At 38.8% G+C, this 25,085-nt stretch overlaps 2 protein-coding genes across 3 annotated transcripts; both read left to right on the top strand.

The window, feature by feature from the left end:
- The first annotated feature begins 431 nt into the window (after window positions 1-431).
- On the top strand, window positions 432-10,877 carry b3gnt2a (UDP-GlcNAc:betaGal beta-1,3-N-acetylglucosaminyltransferase 2a). The gene is made up of 3 exons (XM_020639592.3): window positions 432-673; window positions 7,523-7,653; window positions 9,415-10,877. The coding sequence occupies exon 3, from the start codon at window positions 9,435-9,437 to the stop codon at window positions 10,635-10,637; it is 1,203 nt and encodes a 400-aa protein (XP_020495248.1). The 5' UTR covers window positions 432-673; window positions 7,523-7,653; window positions 9,415-9,434; the 3' UTR covers window positions 10,638-10,877.
- Window positions 10,878-12,146: 1,269 nt separating this feature from the next.
- Window positions 12,147-21,183, top strand: zgc:66455 (uncharacterized protein LOC393502 homolog). 2 transcript variants are annotated; one of them, XM_020639649.3, is made up of 10 exons: window positions 12,147-16,181; window positions 16,289-16,319; window positions 17,120-17,730; window positions 17,954-18,356; window positions 18,547-18,588; window positions 18,838-18,938; window positions 19,018-19,079; window positions 19,282-19,445; window positions 19,744-19,899; window positions 20,667-21,183. In XM_020639649.3, the coding sequence occupies exons 1-10, from the start codon at window positions 16,101-16,103 to the stop codon at window positions 21,035-21,037; spliced, it is 2,022 nt and encodes a 673-aa protein (XP_020495305.2). In that variant the 5' UTR covers window positions 12,147-16,100; the 3' UTR covers window positions 21,038-21,183. The 2 variants fall into 2 exon arrangements, with proteins under 2 accessions (XP_020495305.2, XP_020495306.2); XM_020639650.3 differs by having other exon boundaries at window positions 20,728-21,019.
- Window positions 21,184-25,085: the final 3,902 nt, after the last annotated feature.

Here is a 25,085-nt window from a genome sequence, read left to right as displayed (position 1 = left end):
GCTGTTGACATCACATCTCGTCTGGTCTGGTCATACAGTTTGGCACTGACATCATTTGAATTTCATCTGTGACATACATCATTTGTTTAACCTCTCCTGGACAAGAAAGGATGCAAATTTTATAGGTGTCTTCTTTGGCTTCCCTTGTGAAACCATGAGGCTAAGTCTAGCTTTCTTAAACAAGATCTATGGCTATAAATGACTTAAAGTTTTTCACTATATTTTTTATAATTTCTCATTTCAACCATAAAAACACATTAGGAAGATGTAGTGTTTATGCAAAACTGTATGCATATGGGTTGCTGTATAGATCAGAGCAGAGATATATTACATTTTGATGGTGGAGAGAAGAGAGATGGTGTTCATGGGACTAAAATAACACAGTTGAGACTTTTAGAAGCCCCCATTCAACCTGAGGGCGGAGTCACTGCGCGCGCATCACAGGAGAGACGCACACTTGAACAGTTGGGACCTTTCTCCACAACGTGAATACAGGATGTCACTTAGGTGATTTTCGGATTGATGAGGACTGGGGTTTATACAGTTTATACCTAAATGAAATCGCGCGCAGATGTACAGAAAATAGGTCACTCGGAGCAGACGGAAGGTGTTGTTGTAGTTCAGGTGAAGCAACTTGATTTCACAAGGACGGCTGGAGGGGCTGAACTGAGAGGTGAGTGTGCAGCAAAATGACCTGACTCGGCTTTAACGACACACCATGTATTTTTATTGGCATTTAATTTGGACTCATCAGACTCTTCAGCAAAACAAAAGTAAACTAAACCAAAAGTAGATTAACACAGTTTGACTCTGACGCCTGTTGGTAGGAGACAGAAAAAAAACTTGACATGTCGGAAGAATAGAACCTTTATTCATAAGTTTATTAAAAACATTGATAAAAGTTCTTCAACTTTAGGTATTGAGTATAAGATTCAGATTCAGAGTTTTTATTGTCCCACAAGGGGAAATTTACGTTGCAACAGGAGCACACAAGAGACAAGAAAAGACAAGAAACATAAGGACAACATCACCATAAAACATAAACCAAAACAAATTTGAAGAATCAGACAACACAACAAGATATAAAAACAACGCAATATAATCAGAATGGAAATTCAAGTTATTAAAGTGCAAAGTGGAGGTGTGCAAATGTGCAATTCAAGTGCAAAAAGAGCAACAAATACCTAATTGTTGTTTAACATATTAATTGCACTTGGTAAAAATGAGACCTGGAGTCTTTTAGTCTTCCTCACTGGAGCTCTAAAACGACGTCATGCGGGTAAAAGGTCAAACTCACTGTGAAGTGGGTGATCTGGGATCACAAGCATGGCCCTAGCTTTCCGCGTTGAAATTAATGATGTGTAGTTCGTGAACGATTCGTTCAAAACGAAGAAATCATCTGGGTGAACGAACTGAACTGAATCACTTACTGAAAAGAGTTGTTCATTTCTCAACTTAAGTTGCGCTCCCCTCTCTCCCATCTCATGTCTCTCTCTCTCTCTCGAGACCGAAAGAGTCGCTCAAAGCCCGCCCTCCCTCCTCAGTCAGTACTGTGTGTGTGTGTGTGTGTGTGTGTGTGTGTGTGTGTGTGTGTGTGTGTGTGTGTGTGTGTGTGTGTGTGTGTGTGTGTGTGTGTGTGTGTGTGTGTGTGTGTGTGGGGGGGGGGCTGGCGTCGGCGTCTCGCTTGTTCTCGTTCAGTCAGTGTTTCGTTCACTGAAGGAACTGAGAGGAAGAGAGTGACTCGGAGGCGGAGCTCACTATTCTCAGTACGATCGCGAGCAGAACTAAATGTTCGGCCGTGTTTCAGCTTATTAAATTCTGATTCACAGACAGAGCTGCGGAGAAGTACTGAACGATTCGGTGAATGAATCACTTTACTGAACTGATTCTACTGATTCAGTACACTGAAAAGAACTGCTTTTCCCATCACTAATTCAAATTGTCCCTCCTATCTCCTTTCACTATCCACTTTACCTTAGCCCCAGAAGCATTTAAGTGGAGGCCATGATAAGAGCCGTTCGAATTCTCTAAAAGTTAAGGGAAGGTGGGTCAATGCTTCCTTTATAACCTCCTTTAGCATAGGATACACTGGACCATCCTTTATGAAAGGAGATGAGATATGACGCCCCACAATTCCTTGCGGCCGCAACATTTAAAGCGAGTCGTGCATCCGACCGTTCACGGAAATGAACGATGATCGTAAAGTGACACAGGTCATGTAAAGGATAAAAAGATAAGAGACATTTTTATCAGATCATGTTTTAGTCAACGTATTTCATTCACTTAAGAATGCTTTGTGCAGTTGTACATTTGTATTCTTAAAACATTATGTGTAGGTTATATCTTGCATTAATGTGACAATTGATTTCATACAGTCATATTTATTTTGATTTCTGATTGGACAGGAAGGTGATGGTTTCACTTTTGTTACTTGTAGCCTGGTGGTCTATATTTCTTTTATTTCAAGCCCAACCTTGTGGTAATTAGGATTATTTCACCGGTAAGAAGCCACAGAAAAAGTTTTTCAGATTTTTTAGATTGTCAGAGCAACGAGATCGCCTTTCCCTAAGTCCTTTATGAATTCTCCTAACATCCTTCCTTAACCTCATGACGTTTTCCCCGGGGTTAAGGTAAAGTGGATAGTGAAAGGAGATAGGAGGGACAATTCGAACGCACCCAATGTCAAAAGCCCAACCTGACACCTCCCTGAGATTCTACTGCTTGTTTTTACAAGTCTCCCAAGTCTATTGTTGTTTGACAAGTTCAGGCTTCCATACCATGCAGCAATGCAAAAATGTAAAACAGATTCAATAAAAACTTTTATAAAACAGAGTCATCATCTCCGTAGAAACATTAAAAAGAGTTCATCTTTCTTAAGAAAAACAGTCTTTGTTGAACCTTCATGGAGGTAGCGTCAACATGATTTTCAAAACATAACCTATTGTCCAGAACAACACCCAGATATTTGTAGCTTTCCACAATGTCAGCTGATTTGATACCAGTTGGTATTTGGCTTGGTGGGGACTTTCTAAAATCAATGATCATGTCTTTAGTTTTTGTCACGTTTAAGTGGAGAAAAGATTCGTCACACCAAGCCACAAAGTCATCCACAACTGGCCCATGACCCTGCTCTACCACGTAACTATCGAAGGAACAACTAAGAATAATATCCACGTCTTGCATCACAAGTGACATCTACAGTAATTCTAATTCATTAGATCCAGGATTTGAAGAAGTTTGCATATTTTTGATGAATGTCAAAATACCACACTTTAAAAATATTTCATGTCAAATTCTTCAAAAACTTAAGTCAAGTACTAATTATTATTAAAATGTAACTGTATTTCCAGTTCCAATTGCAGATTGGCCCTTTAAATTGATTTTAAATGTGTGTAAATTAGTTTATAGACCTGCAGCTTGTTAGGGTGGAGCACACATTGTTTTATTTATAGTAATTCTGTAGATAAAAATGTAAGTTAAGTTAAAGTAATTGCACCGGAGAAAACATTGAGAGATTAAATAGTTGCTTAAATAATAATCTTCTCAATCAGGATATTTGTGTAAATACAAGTTGGTCAATAGTTGGCATAAGAAAAAATAACTCTGCTTATAAATCAAAAAGAAAAATGCAGCAATGTTAAGCTTTTATAGCATTTATACAGAAAGAAATTCCGTTTTTGTCTTGTCAATCAAGTTTAACCCACATGCTCAAACATAAATCAGAAGATCACACATTGTAAATAAAAAATATTTTGTAATGACAGAAATAATTGATCTTTTACTTAATTGAAGTACACAATAGTTTCTTTTATATTTGCTAATTTTGTCCTGTACATGGGTGGGCCTTTTTTATGTATTTTTTCTAAAGTCAAATGTATCACTCACCAGTGATGTGTCTGAACGTGCTAGATGAGTGATGAGTTTTTATTTTTGGTGAAGGGTGAACTGAACAAGTCAATTTGAAGTACGTATAACAAGAAGGTGAGAGTATAGCTCATTCTGGAGACAGTGAAGGACAGTTCACTTACTTACTTATCGAGAGTAGTCGAGCACTGTGTCCCGGAGTCTGACATGCGGCATCTGTCACGCAGCCAACTTGGCCCCGGTATGCCTTTCAAAGTAAAAGATGTGTCAGTTTATTTTATGATTACACTTCCTGCGTTTTCAGGACAGCTCCTGAGTGAATGAACACTTTCAAATCTCTTTAGCTCTTTCTTGAGGTCCCTGATAAATTTCCTTTAAAACAAAAATAGGCCATATGCTTTGTTAATATTAAATAAAAAAGAACTGGGTTGCGACAGTATTTACTTTCTCATTCTCTCCCGCCCTTTCTGCCTCTGCCTCTGCCTCTAACTCCCTCTCTCTTTCTTCTTCTCCCTCAGCATTCAGGTTTTTGTTTTTTTCTGCACCTGTATGTTAAGTCCTTGTTTGTATTGTAAATCAGATGTGTTTACAAAAGCCCAACCCCCAAAACAGGTAGAATAACTGAAACCACCTCTGTGTAGGTAAGGCAAACAGCCTCTTGAGTGAGATGATTATTATGTATATTTTCTTTTATAGAACTGATCACTATGATATTTATTTAACCATTACATTTTCAGAGTTTTTAGTTTATGGCTTTCATTTGGGGTGAAAGCATTGAACAATGTCTGCAAGAAGGGATGATAATAAAGAAAGCTATACTAGCTGAGTGCAGAAAAAACAAATAGACGAGTAAACTAGTTCTTTTCTTGGACTGTGAACTTCGTTCAAACATTCAAATTGTGAACTGAAATGAGAACTAGTTCATCTTTATCTATAAATAAATTGAACTTTGAGCTAGCTGACTCACTGTGAATATTTTCTGTGCAAAATGAAAACATTACTGTTTTTTCAGCGTGCTGTTAATCACCTTGTCTGACTCACTGAGACAGAGATTACAAGCATTAAAAGGTCACTTTGCTCATTTCAAGGTTGTCATGAAATGTCACATTTTGTGCAAATCAAACATTGAACATGGCTGTTCACAATAGGAGGCGCTATGACCAACACCAAGTGATACATGCGTTGATGCATTTTAAGTTTGAGAGAAACTTCTTCTTTCCACTAGGTGGAACTATGAATTAGAAAAAAATGCAGTGAGTATGACAGAATATGCTGAACTGTTCATGCTGGCACTGTCATTATCTTTCAAATTTGGAGCAAAAAACTTACTGTATACAAGAGTAAGCATCGCCTCTGCCAGGACTGTCATCAAAATCTGGAGAAGAAATTACATTTTATGAGAGTTAATACTGTCTACTCCAAGAGAATGCATTATGCCTAATGTAGTTAAATATTGGCGTGTAAATGTGTTCGAGGGCAGACCGTCATCATACATATGACATTTTGAGCAGATCAAACCTTTTTTAATGGGGGTTAACAACTACTTCCTGTTTCTAGTTGAGACATCAAATCTTTCCGCATCAGCACAGAGACATCCTTCAATGAAACCTCTCGGTCTTACGGCGAACATGTTGAAGTTCTTAGGTTTCTAAACACATCTGAGTACAGTATGTTCAACAGAGTAAGAGGAGTACATGAAATTGTCATTTCTAGGGGGCGCTATGACTATTGCAAAATATTTGCATGTTGTGGACAAGCCAGGACTGTTGTAGTACATGTAAAGTTTGAAGAAGATAGAATGTTATATTTGAGGGTTACAGTTAGTTTGGGTCACACAACAAATTGGCAAAAATATATCTAACACAGCGAATTGGAAAAACAAAATCAAACCTTGACCCCCAGCCGGGGCCACGCCTTTTATAAATGACTCAAACCTTTAATAAGATGTCAACAATACAAAATTGGGAACACTCAGATGAAACCCCAAGGAGGAGTTTGTTCAAATACAGAGCCTGTAAATCTATAGGCATTATTTTGAAAACCAAATCAAAATTGCAGACTTCCTGTTGGGTTTACAGTTTGGGTCAAAAATATTTTTTTTTTAGGTGTAGTCATGATGAATATGCTTTCTTCAATTCTCAAGTCTAGGATGAATGTGCTGTGGGGCTGAATGTTTTCAGTCTTGTAGGGGGCGCCACTGAGCCATTAATAATAGAGACGCAGCAGCTAGCACAAATGTAATTAAAAAGGAATCAGTGAGCACAATACTTTTCCTTGAATGTGATAATCTCTGCAGGCTGTAAAAGAAAGCAGGTTTAAAGATGGAATTAGAGAAAAACATTCTGCTCAAACTCTTTTCTGAACTTTTGAAAGAAGCTTTCAGACTTATTCAACAGCATGTTGAGTTTAAATGAGTGATCTTCTCTCAGCATAATCTGAAATACTTGATGTGGTTTAAGTACTTCTGAGTATAATGACGCAGGTGTGGGGAAAAAAACAAATTGACCTTAATACTGTAGCAACGTACACCTGGAACTGGATATTCAACACTTTGGCAAACACAGACACTAATGTTTGCTCAGGTTGTTTGTCTTTTATTCAAGAACAAGACATCCAATAACTAATAGCCTATTTTGGATTAAAGGATTATTTGAAGTTTTATTTTTTTTATTTTACAGAGAACAAACACTTTTTCTATTGAAGCTCAAATGTGTTGTAGTTGAAAAATGTTTACCCTTTAATGTGCATTGTGTGAAATTCTCTAAGCTGTTGGGCTCTCTAGCCTCTTCATGAAAAAGCCTGCTTAAAACTGCAGAGCAACTGTTGTCACGTTTATTTACTGTGTGTCCAAAGTTTATCCCCCTTATCTATAAACAGAATCACTTACTGTCTGACAACATCAGATAGCCCCGCTCTGCCTCCTATATGTCCTGCTGACGAATACATGACCTAACAGGACCTGTTCTAAAAGCCATAAACCCTCTGTTTTTCTGAATATAGGGTCAGGCTCAATGACAGACAGACAGACAGTAGGCCTGCTCAATATGCAATGTTAGGTAAAATTGTTCAATTATGATAGGAAGCATAGTAAATAAAAAAGGATTTAAGTTATAGCTCACTTTTATTTCTATCTGCTGTTCTTCAATTTGCTACCATATGTCCCTCCTGAATCCAGAGCAAATCAAGAATGTATTTATTGTTGCCACTAAATTGACAAAACTAAATCTGAGGCTAGCTGATAGCTTTCTTAAGCTTTATCTGACTGCACCAAAATGGTGTGAAAGCATAGCTTTTATGCCCGCAGGCCTCCATGAAATGAGTCAGTGAACCAGTTTGGCCACCCCAGTCAAAAAAAAAGTCTGGCTCCCCCCACTGCTTTTATGATGTGTTTATTGCAAATGCTTATATTGCAATAACAATGAAATGATAATTGTGCAGCCCTAACAGACAGCAAATGCCTTTAAATGACATTTTGCATTATGCATCAGTCTCTCATAAACAGGATGCATGAATTCATCATTTACATCTGCTAACCCTGTTGAAGTCTCAATCAACAAATACACAAAATGTTTAGCTCACTAAAAACCTGACTAATTGCAGCTCTTGTTTAATTGATTTGGTTCTTTTTTGGTGAAATTGTCTATTTGTTAAACTCCAGATGGCTGAGGCAGAATCAACATCCTGGTTCTTCTTGGAGACGTCCTTCTCCTGCTCTCGGCTCCTCTATGAGGCCTAGTGAGGTCTGGGAGTCTACCAGACCAAACTGACCAATCATCGCACCTGTCACAGGTAACACATGAGTGAAAACACATGAAAAGGAGGCCGAATAAGAAATAAAACACTTATCACGCATTCATTGACTAAGGGAAGACATATTAGAAAGACTGAAACAAACTACACCCTTTAAAATTAGAATGTCTTTCTAAACAGTTTCAGTTAAGTTATGGGTAAAACACTTTTGAAAGTTTATCCAGAAATAATTCTGACATCACACATTTGTTTCATGGATTACTTTTATCAAGCTTCCAGTTAGGCTTTGTGGCTGTAGTGACCATACTTTAAAAAGAGGGTTCAAGAGAGGAGGGAGGGGTTAACAAAGGCAAAGATATTAAAGCTATACAGTCAGTAGCCAAGGCTATGTCATTAACTAGCTAAATAAATGGCTAAAAATGGTTTCAACAGAATGTGATTACAATTCAGTTCATTGGGGGGGAGCTAACACCAATCCTGACTCAATGCATTGGCTGCCACAAATACATCAATGACAAGCCAGGTATTGTGAACACAGAAACAGATACCTGCTAATTAGTTACACATACATACAATAATACTAGAATTTGACTGATTGTAAAAACTGTATCTCAGACTTCTTGGACAGTCTGTTGGTACAATAAACCGCACAACAAGACAAATAATGTCTTTGATATTTACATGAAAAAATGTCTGAGCGGCTGCAACAACAACAAACACAGCCCAGAGGTTCAGTTCAGTGACTGATTAGCTTGTATGATGCCTGCCAGACTAACTTTGAGCCTTATTAATAATTAATGTAATTTTAACAGATGAGTTATACAAAAATGTATCTTGTATATTTATCATGAATAGATAAATGAGCTATAGTTAGCAAAATTGTTTTTTTTGTGCCAGGCTGTAAACATGTTTATTTCTGCTGTAAAGTTGGACATTTTACAATGAGGCTCTATTGGGATTGACGCACTTTGGGAAACAGCCTCTAGTGGACACTCAAGGAACTTCACTTTCTGGCACTTCTAGTTTTGTTAAACTAATTTTCAAAACTAAAAGTTGCCACTTGGTCTTTGATTGGAAAAAGACCCCCCTAAATGTTTTACAATTATACGATTCTACAATTCACTTAGCAGACGCATTTATCCAAAGCGACATACATCAGAGTTTTGGTTTTAATAGTTGCTACTAGCACCAAAGGTACAATCATCACCATGAGGTACAACTGAGACAGCCGTTTGGTTAACAAATTACCTGCCAAACAACCCCTCAGTACACATTTTCATTCATCTGTTTATGGCAACATTCTCTTCTCAACCTTCAGTGAAGCCAAGTGAACATTTCTAATTTTCATCTCTGTATCATCAACCTGATGTTGTCAAGTCTGTGTGCATATTCAATAAACAATGTTGTCATTGTTTATTGGATATGCACTGCTGCCAGTAAACTAGTGTCATGTGCACGGCTAAATTGGAAATGTGTGATTCCCATCTGATGAAGAGAAGGAGGAGGGGATGAGGAGGAATGTTCACGACCCATTTCTGCAGGATTAGAGATTTAAAAAAAAATGCAGCCTGTCTGAGCTCTGAAACTGGGAAAAAAGAAGGAAATCAAGCTTTCTCGTGCACGTCTTTAATAGATTCTTGAAGTCCTAATCTTGCTAAAGGCCTCAGGGTTCAACTAGCTGTCTTAATGCTTCTAAATGTCTCTTTATATCCCCGCTAAGTTGTAAGTTGAGGTTTTGATTCTGCATTATTAGGCCTATGTCTTTACTAGTGATTTTCTTTACCTGTGGTCCCTCTGTAGGTGCAGAGGGAGTGGCTAATATGCCTGTGTTCCGAAGAAAAGTGAGCGTGCTCTGTGTGACGATAACCCTCAATGTCTTCCTATGCCTCCTGGTTGTCCTCTCGTGGAACCCCAAGCGTGACAGAAGTGAGAAGATCCGTATCCCATCAAAGAAGTTTTGGCGCCAGCAGGTTCTGAGCAAATCCTTCTGGAACCGGGAGCAGCAGCGCCTGGACTTTTTTTACAACCCCGTCCTGAACTCTGTGCTTTCTGGAGGTGACTCTCTTGTCGAGCTGCCTGATTGGCTAAATGATACAGGGCCACTCGATCCTTGTGAGCCAGATCCCAGAGTCCCCGCGCAAATCTCGGACTACAACTCCCTGCCGCAGCGCTTCCAGGATTTTCTATTGCACATGCGCTGCAGGACATACCCCATGCTGATTAATCAACCACATTTGTGCGATGAGAAACCCTTCCTGCTTCTCGTTGTGAAGTCTCTGATCCCGCACTTTGACCGACGGCAGGCGATCAGAGAAACATGGGGCCGGGCGGGCGTCGTAGCCAACCAGACTGTGGCTACCATCTTCCTGCTAGGCAACACTTTATCTTCTGACAACTTCCCAGACCTCCTTGGGATGCTGAACCATGAGGCAGCTCTCCACAAAGACCTCCTCCAGTGGGACTACAGAGACACCTTCTTCAACCTCACAGTAAAGGAGGTCCTCTTCCTGGAGTGGTTCAGTCAAAACTGTCCCCATGCCCAGTTCATCCTCAAGGGGGACGATGACGTATTTGTGAACACATTACGGATTATTGAGCTCCTGCAGAACATTTCACAGAGCAGAGCTAAGGATCTTTTCATTGGGGATGTAATCAGTAACGCAGGTCCACATAGGAACCGGAAATTAAAGTATTTTATACCAGAGAGCGTGTTTGCGGGGCAATATCCGCCCTACGCAGGAGGAGGAGGTTATCTATACACCGGAGAGTTAGCGCTTCAGCTTTACAATGTGTCTCAGCAGGTCGTATTATATCCCATAGATGATGTCTACACTGGGATGTGTCTGAAGAAGCTTGGTTTGGTTCCTGAGAAGCACTCAGGCTTCAGGACGTTTGGCATTGAGAAGAAGTACAGAGACAACCCGTGCGCGTACCGGAGCCTGATGCTGGTTCACAGCCTGACGCCTCAGGAGATGCTGAGGATATGGCATTGGATTATCCATCCTGAGCTGCACTGCCAGTGAACACCTGAATTCACATTTTATATAGGTCAAATATAGGGCTTTTCCTGACTCCAAATACATTTTGATGCAAACCAGATTTAGCTGTCAATCAACAAAAGATTAATGTTTTTTCTATAGACTTCCAATATCCAGATTGTACTGCCCTTTCTGCACGTTCCAACGTACAGGATTTGACAGCCAGATAACACTCAAACAAAAGTCCTCCAATAAAAACACAAGGCTTGTCTTTTCTTGATTTTACTTGAGTTCCTTTCGTTCTGTTTTTTGTAAAACTGCAATATTACAAAGAGAATAACAATATTTCAGTACAGATAACAAGTATACATTTACTTGTGATAAGCATTGCTATCTAAATTCAAGCAAGCACAGAAATGCATAAAAATGCTAATTCAACACAAAGCTACATGCTATCATAAACATGAGGAAAAGAGTTAGCTACTACATTTAGCATTAGCTAATAAGAGCACATGTAAAACAAAAACAACTTAAAAGTTTCTGACCTTAAAAACCTGCAAACTGTGTCACTGAAGAGGATGACGGATTTGAGTCATTGGAGGTCAGGTTAAAAGAAAAGAGGTTTAGTGTGAGCTTGTCTTCCAGACTCACCTGCCAAAGACTGTAGAAGAAACACAGATTGTAAACAGGAAACTGCTTTATTCAGTGTTTTTTTCCTCTTTTGATTCACTGGTTAAAAAGTACATTATGAACACTGGAGGATATTCTGAGATTTGCTTTGTAAAGTTTAAAGTCTGTCCTGCATTTGACTTAATATTTTGACCTCCAAGTGTTAGTATTTTAAAGTAATTAAATGACTTTATAAACTATTTTTTTTATTTTTTCTCTTCCTCTTTCTGTATTATATTTATGGAATAGAAAACATTAGATGAATACGAGCTCTGAAACCGGAGTTTTAAAGGGTTGTTGAGGTCATCCTGCGCCCTATATCTGCACATTTTGTTGTAATACTGACTAATATGTGCTGACATTTAAGAAGTGTTAGCTTTTTGAAACCAATAACAACAGTTACATGGCTCTTTTAATAGCCAATAGCATACATTGATAAAAATGGGAATTGCACTGACTGGGTAGTGTGTTGTGTTATGGTGTGACACTAATATTGTGTTTAACAGAACTTACCATTTAAAAAATGCCGGTCCACAAAAACACAAAAAAATGTCACCATTTGAAGCAGCTGTTTACAAACAACACCAATGTTCGGATGTAAATTAACACTTTTTTTCTTAAATAGAGTTTGTTGGCTCTAAAGAGAGTTCAGTTAAAGTTGTTTCTGGTTTAAAAAACAAAAAGGTCAAGCTATATGCAGGGATCCTTTCTGTTATGTTCATATAAACTTTTAATAAAAGTCTAACCTTGTTTTTGCACTTTGCACTTTGATAAGCATTTAATCACATGTGGTGTAGTGGTGCCTAATACTCTTAACTTACCACCGATTGTTTTATTTTTTTCAGCCCGTCCAGCAAAGGATAAACCCACTGTGCTACAAACCGTACAAACCTTTAGGGAGTAAGGATCAATATGAAATTGACATCCATCACAGAAGAGGTGTAGATTTGCAGAGATTTTGCAACAGTACTGGCCCAAAGTAAGGGTGAGACAGCTACACAAGAATGCTCTTAATTCTTATCAGCATCGGATATAACGAGTAACATGACACATCAGTTTTGCAATCTGTTACTCTTCAAATGTATTCACTGTTCATTTTATTGTCACAAGAAACAAACAACAAAGAAATGACATTCCTGACACATTTGCACTTTTTCATTTTGAATCCTCCGGTTGTGTCAGTGAGTTTGTGAGTTTTACATTCCACCTGAGCTGCTCAGCTAACCAGATAGCAGGAAGCATTTGTAGTATTCGTATTGATGTGATATAAGCTATAGCCCGTTACTACTGTCATACAGGCAGCTGTGCCCTAATCTGCCTTTTCCCATTTAAATGTCACAAATGTGCAGCCTTTTAGCTAGACAGAGAGACTCAGCAAGAGTTGGGCCTCTTAACTCCATTGCTCACTTGTCTTGAACTTAGGGCCGCTTTTCAAACACACAACAAGCACAAAGTTTGTTTTTTTAAACAGTAAATCATCATAATGAGGAAGGAAAGCTATTTTAAAGTGGTGCTGCCAGCTTGATTTATTCTCCTCACTCTGCCTGTGATTGGCTTACCCTGATATAAAGGGGTGAATAACTTTACCTATAGCTAACGGAAGCTCACCACTCATTAGTTAACTAGTCTACTCTTTCCTAGTACTGGAGCTATATAAAATTACTCCGCTAACACCCTTTTGAGAAGGGAAGACTTATATAAACGCTTAGCCCTAGGATTAACTGTCTTACATTAATTTCTAGAATTATTAGATTCAAGTATAATCCTTGATTTAGTGTGAGGTGTGAAGTTAAAGTCAGTAGATGTGTGTCGTGGTGTGCCTGCTTATACTTACCTCCCGAGGTCCACACGGCGTCCTTAAGAGAGGCTCGAGCCCTTGTGGTGTGGGTGGCTTTTTTCAGAGAAAAATTGCCTACTTAAGTGGACAACTAACCTCTATAAAAGAGTCAGTCGAAAATCTTTTCAAAAGGATTCAGAAAATGTATTGAAAAAACTTCAAAAGGTAAAAATCTGACAAAGTCTTTTTAAAATTCAAATCAGTAAATGTAAAAATATAGAAATGTAAAATCAAAAGTTTAAACCCGAGTGTGTGGACACTTGAGGTTTTTCAAAGGTTTTGGTCTCAGAGACTAAGTCCCAAAAAGTCAGAATGAGGTGAAGCCTTTAGCAAGAGCAACAAAAAAAAAATGAATTTCCCCTCGCGGGATCAATAAAGTATAAATTATTAATATTATTAAAGCCTGCTGATCAGCTTCTCCGCATTCTTTTTATAGCCAAACTGTGTCTTTGTTCGGGACCTTGAAAAACCTCAGCAATGCCGATTCACAGAAGCGTTATACACTCACAGGTGATCACAAAATCATTTGTGGGTTTTGCTCAAGTTATGGTGCACTCTCCCTGACCTCACAGGTGCACAGGCCTTATCAAATATAGGGTTATATCACTACAGGTACAGGGTTATATAATGAATGCATGCATGATTAATGGTATATGTAAAAGCAATGAAAGCAGTTATGATTACATGATATATGGATTAATAATAAATGGATTAAAGGGTAATAAAAGAAAAAAACACAAATATAGTTAAAACTAATTCAGCAATTGCATAATTAGTGTGAATGCTGAAAGCATTCACACTAATTGTTACACTATTGTTATTCTACTGCAAAAAAAATTATTATTATTCTACTTCCGTGCGTTTTTTGGCCCGCTTCTCCTCGAGAGCGTTTGTGCTACGTCCACCATTCAAGTATCAAACTATCCGGCTTCTTCGGGACATGATGGCTATGACTTTTGTAGTTTCTACTACTTTTATTTACTACTACTAAGTTATTTAAGTTTTTGTCCAAAATTTGGCCCCATTGAAATGAATGGGGAAATTTTCAACTTTTTCACGTTTTTACACTTTTTACATAACTCTGGCTGTGTTCTGCCTAGAGACTCCATTTTTGCTTTAAAATGTTCACACACTTGTCCTCTATTCATATCACTTTCACTTGTCTTGCTACCTTTTATACTTTTCAAACTGTACCTCCAACTGTTGGGTGAAGTTTTGAACTTTTCTCACGTTTTAGAGTGAGTGACATCATCAGTAGAGTGCGACAAAGTTCTGAAATAGTTTCAAAATCTCCCGAACAAATTGCTCTCCTGACCACAATCTTCGCCCCACACACATAAATTTACCCTCAAAATGTAGGAAAACTTGTCCTCTCTGACATATTGAGTTCTCAGGACATTTGGAGAAAGGCTTTTTCCACTGTGAGCTTCAAAGCGGCAGGCGGTCCAGAGAAATCTCCATCTGGGCTAATGTTAAACTTAGGCCTGACTCCACTGACCACACCTCTTGGGACTAACTTTTCAAATCGCTGTGGTTTCCACATTTCTTGGACCCCAGACATGAAAATCACATCGACGCGTTCGGCCATTTGTCCTCTTGCTCACAAAATCATCGTTTAGCCCCCAACTCTTAATTTAAGCCCTTGAAATGAGCACCCAATAGGGAGACATGTTCCCCTTTTTTCTCATTGTCTCCCTCTGTGTGATTGCCCTGATTGTCCTCACCTGTGGCTCGTTAGTCTCAGCTGTGTCTCATTCCCCTGTGTATTTTTAGTCTCTGTGTTTCTTCCCTACTTTTACTCCTAATCTTCTACTTCTCCTACTTTTTCTTCATCATCTTCTGCTGATTCTTCTTCATTCAGCAGTGTTTTGCAAAACATTTCAGCCGTCAGCATTCACACGCATTTTCCGCAGGTAAATGCAATTTCTAGTTCTTTCTGATCTTTCAACAATGCGCATCAGACTTAGAGGTTGGTACAAATGGAGACTGAGTGATAATAATTGGATATACTGTATGCTGTATTCTTGTGTATTCTTCCACAACACCACATGAAGCAGTACCTTCAATTTCAATTCATTTGAAGTTTACAATGCTGTACTCTCCTTTTATATCCACCAGCTGAAAACACAGATATTAGGATAACCTCTTATCTAAATTAATACTCTCACTGTGTAAACAGACATCCAGCTCCCGATGATCCAACAGTTTCTGTGCAGAGCGTCAGAACACAGGAGTGGATTTTCTCCTTTAAAAAATTGCATTAAACTAACTGTTCATGAGTTGTCTTTGTTTTCTTTTGTTTTTTCTTTTTTAAGCTAAGTTGTGGCTGAAACCGGGCAGTTATCAGGTTTCTTTTGTATGTGTGTGGGCATATTATATATGTATATTTAAATGAGCTTTCATTTGAGCATGGCTCACATGAAACAGATTCAGGTTCTTTCGGTTCTTTTGCTCAGCATAAAAAAAAATACTTTTTTTGGTTTTCATAAATTAAGTTTTGATAAAAATTAACTAAGTTATATTCTAGGGTTGCTTCTTATGTTATTAATGGCACTTAAATGAGAAATATTTTTTTATTATGCAACATCCATCAGATTTTCATTATAAACAGACCTTTTCTAGATTAACAGAGATGTTGATGTAGATGTGTAGAAATGACCTGTTGTTGATATTCTTTGTCTCATTTGTTCTTTTTTACAACAATATTCAATACAGGTAAAAAGTTAAATGTGGGGTTTAAGCTAAACAATGTACTATTAAAATATTGTAAACTTAATTAAGATGGTTAAATGAAGAGACAAAATTTAAGATACAACAGTGACCTCTGATGGACAAACCTGATACTTACAGCCAGTGAAAAGAAACTCAATCAGTTCATTAATGAAGTTCAGCTGCTCACACAGAAAACGAAAACACAGTTTATGTGAAGCTGTGAGGATTAACTGGACTTAAGGTCTTTAACACAATTATAATACTTAAAAACACAACGTTTTGGCAGTAAAATGCAACAAAGGAAAAACTATGGCTTTAAAATTCAGCTGCTCATATTCCTGCTGATATTTTGGAAACACTGTAATTCCCAGGTAAGAATTTACAGAACAACAAAATGAGCCGGCTTTGCATTGATGATGTTGTTGAGTTATAAAAGTGGTTTGACAGTAATTCTGTGATTTCATTGTTGTGTTTGTAGATGCACAGTGAAGAAGACAACACGTCTCCAGGTGAGCGTCATGCCTTGTCTTATTTAAATGTGAACGTGACTCCTCTTGTCTCTTTGACAGTCAGGGTCAGGATGATAGAACCTAAATGACAAGTTTAGGACAGATGAGGCTGATTTTGAATATCCAGGGAACATATTCACTATACTGAGCTTTATTGTAAAAATATTACAAGCATTCATTCAAACCACTTACATGTTGAAATCAAGTGAATCTGTGCTTTGACTTATATGGTTAACATGAGTAGATGTTCAATGTTTCCCCTGGTTAACGTTTAAAAGTTATGCATTAAATTCCCTTTCTGTTGATTCTAGTTAGATTCCAGACCAATGCATAAGTGCCTTAAACATGCATACTTTATAGTGGACAGCAGGGGGCGACCTACCTGTTCCAGTCTAAATAAACAAGATATAATTAGCAACAACAACAAAAAAATCAATGTGTGGTTTTAAAATCATAGTTAGTCATGTGGTTATTCTTGTTATAGTCTGTGGTGTGTTTTTTCTTTTTTAAATAATGTTGAGCAAAATTGGATGGGGTGTTTTTTTTTTTTTACCCCAGTGTAAAATGTTGCTCTTTCCTTCGAAATTGTCCATGATTATTTCTAGTTTTTTTTTTTTTAAACCCATCCCTGCATGTGTTTTTTTTTTTTTTTCTGTACTGTGCTGAAATGAAACTGACTGACTGGAGAGTTGTAAAGTAACACAAATGTTAGAGATCTTTTGAGAAAAAGTTGGTATGACAATACTAAAAGTGTTTTTATTTACAAAGCTGTAAAGGGTTTGTCACTGTTTCCTCCTCAGAGGGCCCTGAAGCTGAAGGTGGTGCGTTCTTCGCCCTGCGGAGCTGCCACCAGATGCTGCAAGGCTACAGCGGCGAGTTCTTCTCCCCAGACTACCTCTGCTCCAACCCGCCTCTGTGGTGCAACTGGACCATTAAGGTGGATCCTGGGAAGAGGATCCATCTGCACCTGGAGGACCTGACCCCCGATGACACCTGCCACCTCAAACAGGACCAGGTCCACGTGGATGAGCCCGTCGGACTCTTTCCAGGTCACAAAGTCCTGCAGAAGTGTTGGAAGGAAGCCAAGTTCACGTCATTCTCAAACACTCTGTATGTGGTCCTGCTGATTGGGGGTCGACCCGGCTCACCCTACAGGGGCTTCACCGGACGCTACCAGGCGTTTGGACCACCGGTGTTTTACGACCCGCTGCAGGAGTTCACGCTGAGAAACAGGAAGTTAGAACCGTCTGCCGGAGCCAATGAATTTGAAATGAACCGAGAACATGTGGAGTCGGATTCACAAGATTATTCTCAAAGAGTAAATCCAGATCAGATTTATGATTATTATGATCAACATGCAGACATGACGCCTGAGCTGCCCTGGGAGGAAAAGGAGCAGACAGACAATGAGGTGGGAAATATGTATTGACAAATACCAATACAATTTAAAGGTTGCAGCAGTTGGCATATGACCCAATACTCACTTGGATTTTTTATTTATTTAATCATAAATCAATCTCCAATTAACTTTTCTTTTTTAGCTTTTGCTGAATCTATGGTTTAGCATTTTCTTTTTGTCTGCTATAAATATGTCAGAGTATTTTTTTTAAAATGGTCTTTTTCTTTTATTTCAGCCTTTATCATTTACTCAGGTGGATGAACATCAGCAGCGGGCCTTGGTGAACTACAGCCACATACATCCGATCACAGCCGGGCCTACAGTGCTGACATCCACACAGGAGAGCTCAAGATCAGGACGAGGTGCTGACTCTTCAGACCAGTCTGAACCGGCTGAGTCTTCACAGCACAACCAAATCAGTCAGCCCACCCGAACACCAACAACGATACAGATGAATATTGAGACAGATTCAAAACAGCCAGAAGAAGCTGCAGTGTCCGAGGAGGAGAACAGGAAGGTGGTCAGTGTGGCCTTGGACCAGCCCCCTCCTCCCTCTGAGGGACCAGAACCAGAGGAGCCTGAGCCCACTCACCGTCACCCAAACATGGTGGAGCAGCTGTCCGACCACAGAGGAAACTGTGAGTACATCAAAAATATTTATGAGGTTTGTATTAGTTTGGAAACCCAAGCCATTTCTCTGCTTGGTTTATTTCTTTTTGGGACATTACACATTGGTCAACATCGGTGTACCCCAAAGCCTTTGTCAACATAGAAAGCAGATTTACGAATAGTCTTTAATGTGTTTGTCTTTGTGTTTCTGTCCTGTAGACAACAGTAGAAATCACTCTGAAATAGCACATCTTCCTGGTGGTGAGTCTTTTTTGACTGTTTGCACTTAACAAGACCTTTCAATATGCCCAGAATAAACTTCAATCCCAAAAGTCTGTGGTATGCAAATGAAACACACATTTCACTAATGGTAATAATTAAATGTAAATACATGGGTTGTTAAAGTATTTTAAAATGTCCCTGTTAATATATTTCTATAGGCTTGTAATGTTGATCACACGGCAGTTTTCAGTGTATAGCTGTTGATTCTTCGTATTGGTACTCTGACAGATCACCTGTTTGAGGTGGCTGTTGAAGTACATTTTCAGCAGGACTTGGAGGAGTCTTCGGAGAAGCTGTCCATGTCCCTCCAGCAACCAATAAAGGCTCTGGTAGGGGGATGAAAATACATCAAAGGTGCTGCATTCAATGGATCAAGTTTTAAGCTGGATATTATTTTTTTTTGCGTAGGTCATCAAGAAGCTGGAGGCTCTGCACTCACTGCTGTCTGTCTCTTTTAAAAGAGTAAAAAGGTGGGTGCCCAATGTTCCTCTTTCCTTCAGTAGTTACCTCTCACTTAAGATGTGATGAGAGATGCAAGAAAAGAGAAATCATGAATAAATGTTTTTGTGAAAAAAGTTTCCCATCCCGCTTAAATTTGACCTGAAGCAGCGTTAGTTTTTCTCCTAAATGTTAGTTTTGAAATTCAAATATATTACATCTGTGTATGTGCAGGATAAGTGTTGGGGCGCTGTGCATCCTCTGGCTGCAGATCAGACAGAGACCAGGGGATCTTCAGCTGCGCAGGGCAGTCGACTCTCTGCAGCAACTCACCACCACACCCATCAACATCAGAGGGAGAGCAGAGATTGGAGTCATCATGTCCATGTCGATTGCAGGTATGCAGATTTTACTCCATTGAACGAGAACGATTGTATAATTAAGAAACATCGACCCAAACAAAAGGACTGTCTGAATCCAGCTTAATCCTTAAATCTTAAACAATATAGCATACACATGCATTTAAATTGAAATGTCAGTTTAATATATACACATGCATTTACATGTAAATGTAAGTGTATGAATGCATTGCATTTCTAGGCGAGGGCTCAGAAAGCTGGATCACTGTAAGATACCGTAGAAATTTCTGTATACAAATATGTGGTCTCTCTGTATTTCTTTCAACATGTGTTTCAGATGTAAATGAGTGTGGGACTCAGCTGGTCATGTGTGACGTTAATGCAGACTGTAAGAACCACTTTGGTACATATGAATGCCGCTGCAGGTCCGGCTTTAGGGATGCATCCCGCGTTGGAACAGGAGGATCTGTCTGTGCAGATGTGAAGGAAGCAGGTACGGGTGCTCAGTCATTTTGTAACCTGGGCCTTATTTTTTGGGTTTTCTGGGGTCAAAATAACAAAAAGGCACAAGTTTTGAATTTACCCAAATAGAGTCAGTCAGTGTCAGTGAAACACACTGTAATGACTACAACTGAATCTTCGTTGGTTAATTTGACCAATGAAAATACGTAATATGTTTGTGTTATTGACTTAAGTGTTTTAAAATGTTAACACGATATATGTCTGACACACAATAACCGCCAAAACATAACCAATAAAGGCAGATGCAGACCAGTAAACTTATGTTTTGCAATGTAAAATGACTGTTTTTGTAAATGGAGTCTGGTGGCCTTTTTTCTGTAGGGATCCTATGTTAATAGTATAAGACATTAAAAATAATCAGAGCCTGTGAAAGTTGATGGACTTTGATTAGATGTGATTTCCTCACAGGATTGTGTTGCATCCAATACAGACGTTTGCCATTCAGCAGGCTTAAGTAATTTACTGCAGCAAGTCCAAAACGTTTTGTACCTGTTGGTCAGTTGAACCCTAAATTTGTAAAAAGGGGGCCTTGGTTTAAAAATACCGTGGTAACCTTTTAAATGTCTCATCAGAGTAGCTGGAGCAGTTTTTGTTTTGTTCACTCTGCTCCTCAGACAGCCGCAGCTTTTTGATTGATTGTGATGAATTAAAAAAGCAACCATTGTGTTTAATTTAAACCTGAACAACATAAAACATCCCAATGTAAACGTCTTCTCATACCCTGTTGTGTTTGTGCAGGTTGCAGCTCAGGTCTGTCCTCTGAGACTAAAGTTGTCTACGTGCTCTCCTTCCTGCTCAGCTGCCTCATCCTGTTGCTGTTGGGGGCGGCCGGCACGCTCTACCACCGTCACCACCAGGGGGCTTTTCTTATCCGTTGCCACAGCAACATCTCTCATCATGACCCCAACAACAACAACAACAACCATCACCGTCATGAAGGTGACCCTGACCTGACACCTCTGCCTCCTCCCCCGCCTGCCTGGAGCTTCAGGGAGGGTTGGCCTCAAGTGAAGGAGTGCCTCCCCCCTGTTGACCTGCCGCTCCTGCGGTTCAGCCCACTGCTGCAGCCGGACGGCTACACAGAGCCGCAGGAGGGCAAGAAGATGTGAACAGATTTTGGCCTCGGAGCTGTGGTTCTTGACAGTACCTAAACTCGACACATTAAAATCTTTTTATTTTGTTTAATTTCTGTTTGCTCTGATACTGTTGGCTACTGTTTGTTATCTTGTTGAATAAAAATCACAACATAACAGCATTTCCTGACTGTCTTAGATATTTTGTCTAAGGGACTATGAGGGTGTTTTCTAAGCCTACCGAGAATCGCAAAGTTTTGTGTCACGGCACTAAAATTGAACAAGTTTTAATTGAGACAGTGAAATGCTTTTATATAGGCCTGGCTGCTGTTCCTTGGCTTTAAATGAAGTATTGCCAAATCGATATTGTCACCACTAAACACAAACATACGTATTGGTTGTTTATGGGACAGCTCATTACAACCAATGTTACACCTATAGTACCTAGTTGGAAAAATGACGCCATTGTGGAAGTGAATCTCCATTAGGACCCACATCTAAATGCCAATGTTCCCAGTAGAAATAGGCACGTTTACAGCATGGTACAAAAACTGTTTAGGTATCAATAGCTTATTTCTTCATTTTCATTGTATTAAGGCTAAGAGTTTTTCCTGGTTCAACCTCATGCTGTAACTCAAGAGAAATGGAAAGAAATAGGTTTTCTTTTTGTATTTTACTGTTTGAATTTTCTGCGTTAGTAAAGCAACATTTAAATTCAGGAATTTAAGCGTCTGTGTGGCTCAAGGACACTCCAGCAGAGATCTAGGTCTGTTGAAGACCTGTGACCTCTCAGATCCAGGAAAGCCACCCTGTGTGGCTGTGTGCAGGGAGTGACATGTAGTCTGTGCTGGCCCACCTAGTCCAAACCTCTTAAATAGGCTTACAGCAGCTAATCCAGGCGGTGTGCTGTCACATGGGAGTCTGCTGACCTGACTCTGCTTTATGAAACGCTGCTCATTTTCCAAGCTAAATTAACAAGGCCTTTCTTAGGTTTGGAACAGCATAATGTCTAACTTTTGATACGAGTCAGTGTAACACATATATTAAAGGAGTCTATAATGGTATCTATATCTGTAGGTGGGCACAACAATGTTAGTTATGAACTAGAGGAACTAGAGGATAATAAAATGATTGAATAATAATATCTCCAATAAATTATTAAAATAAATATTTGTTTCAGGTAAATAAGTTTTGTATTTAAAAACAAAACACACAACAGATAGCTTTGAAAAAGGCAAACCAATTTTATGATAAACAGTCTCAGCACATGTTACAATTTCAAAAGCTTGAACATCTGCTTATTTCTTTCTTTTCCTCTAATATCCCACTTCACACTTTCTCATTTTTAGGGAGAGAAATGAGCTGAAGTTTGTCCTGTTAAGATTTTGAAACATAGTTCAAACTGTCTTAGACAATCCTTATGCCAGTAGAAAGGTTTCATGTTGACCCAAGAGGGAACAATGTTGGTACATTGTTGGTCAGCGAATGATTGTGTACACGATCTGGCATGCACCGTCTCTGGAGCGTGCAAGCAGCGCCACTCTGCTCCAAATACAGGTGTTTATTTTGAAGGAGCCCGCTGCATTAAGCTGAACAGAGCAGATCGACCTGGACAGTGGCCCTTTCCGAGAAGCCACAGTTCAGTAAGGAGTGCAGACTTTTCAGTGGGCACTTTTTGGGTCCACCTCAGTATACTGAACATTTCAGCATGGATACTAACTTTCTGGTTTTGTGCAGTATAGTTTGGATGCATCCTTTCAGGAATTGAATTGTATTTTAACACCCACAATGCTGTGGGAAATGAAATGTAAAACATCACTTCAAATGCGCCTCCAAATAAAAAAAAAAAACAAGGATGGGGAAAAAAAATAACGAGGATGGATGCGGCTGGTTTAGGTAACGCGACTTTCAAATGTTAAGTTCTTAAATTGTTTACATGCAATGTGAAGTTTTGTATTATTTATTGAGCCATTGTGCATATCACATCTGAGCTGAAGTGTCAATAACATTAGGCAAATATCGGCCTACTGTGCGCGCCTACTAAACAGTAGGTCCTAACAGTATACAGCACAGATAGATCTCATTCTGAGATGATGAACGCCATGGTTGAGCTTTGTTACGTCCTTTGATAAACCAATGAGTGATGTCGCTCCCAATAAGTTGAGAGTAATGACTCAGTTGAGTGGAAACGCATAGACACGTCCCAGTAATAAAATGATTTTCATACTGCATCAGAGTGCCTCAGACTTTCAGTTTAGAGTGCCTTTCCACACTATGAACTTTTACATCAGGACAGTCAACTCTCTAATATAGAGAACAAACCGAATGACCTATTTTTGTAGGCTAACCCAGAAGTAGCATCGTCATGGGGTCTATTGAGGATTTGCCTATATTGACGTTTCTACTGTTATGCATTAGATGATCTCCGATAAGCCAATCAGCGGTTTTGACAAGCTAGTGAAACCGTAGCTTAATAAATTGTTTATTAAAAGTTACCGGCGTTTGTGTCTGGCGTGATGACGTTTAAATGTCCCCGACAACTAGTAGTCACATTTAGCCACTTGTTAGCAAACCGCCTTGGACACGTAAAAACTTCAAACTTCACTAGGGGGTATAACCTAACGTAGTTTATGTCGTCTAACAAAACGTGAACATCTCTTCTGCTTGTGTCAACCACAGACCTTATTTCAGGCTTCTAACCACAAACTCGTTCAAAATCCCCATTGACTTTGGCGCTCAAATGCTAACTTTTAGGACTTTAGGGTTTTAGGACTCATTCCTGTGGCGCCCTATTAGCTAGTTGAGAGTAATGTTGAAGTATGGATGAACGTTAATAATCAATATTTGGAATATTTATCTTAGAAAAACTCCTCACTTTTTCAAGTTAAAAATGGGAAAATATGTGCACTTTTAGTGAAATACAAAATTGGCCAAACCAACAGACGGCGTCAAGATGGCTTTGTCCATTTTATACAGAGGCTATGAATGAAAGACAATTTTCTGAATGGCATCAGCTGTTTAATCCTTCAAGTAGCTACATTGAATATATAGTCTGTTTTCAGCTGGAAAAATTAGCATCCCAACTCATTTAATAGATGGTTTGAATTAAAGAAAAAGAAAAGAAAATGACTGAATAAAACAAAACCAATAATGGTGATAGTGGTGGGGTCAAGGCTCAGCTTCCTCCCTCTGCAGGCTGCCTAAGGTCAAAGAGGTCGCTCCTCCTCTTCCTCTGATGCTCCCCATGTCACCATCCATGCTGAGCTTCACCTGCTGGGCAGCATTCTCTTCCCATAATTCTCTCTCCCACCTAGCTCCTGTTACTGTAGTCACCAATATAGGCAGGTGTGTGTGTGTGTGCATATCTGTGGTTTACTTTTTTGCACTAGAAGTCCTATGATGATGGACCAACTCTTAAAAGCATAGAATAAAAAACAGCTTAAATCATAAATATTATAATGAGCTTATTACTGTAATGTGTCATCTTTGTTCTTCTTAAAATTGATTATTTGTCTCTTTTCAAAAGTCTTTTGGTATAATAACCAAACATCTTTTTTTAATTAAACCATTTAAAGAAAAAAAAAACATCCTTGTTTCAAGAACTAAACATTTAACATAGTTTTAGATCTATGAAGAAGAACTTTCTGCAACCAAAATCTACTGTTACTGCAGTAAATTTGCTTTTCGAATCACATGGATTTACAAAAAATCAGGAAAAAGAAGTTAGGATCCTCTTTATTTGTGTAATTAAAGTATTGTCTTTAACAAGTTTCAATTGACTGTTAGAGTAAATGACAAACATTTAATGAGACCTTTAATATTTCAAATCAGCGTAATTTTCCCACCAATTATTCCAGTAGATTTTCATTCCTCCCAGAGGATGGCCCTGATCATGTTAATCAGAGCCTGGTAAACTTATAAACACATTTCAACATCACTCAGAAGATATATCTTAATCAAAAAGACAGATTTCATAAAAAAATAATCCCATATATGCTCTTGATCAATATTGCAAAAGGAGGAATATTTTTTATATAAATCATATTTTTCCAGATAAAATAGTTCTTCGGAGTCCTCGATAAAG

This window comes from Labrus bergylta, chromosome 1 (assembly GCF_963930695.1).
Source record: "Labrus bergylta chromosome 1, fLabBer1.1, whole genome shotgun sequence".
Lineage (NCBI taxonomy): Eukaryota > Metazoa > Chordata > Actinopteri > Labriformes > Labridae > Labrus > Labrus bergylta.
Note: the sequence above shows the minus strand (reverse complement) of the source record. Positions and strands in the feature narration are given on the sequence as shown.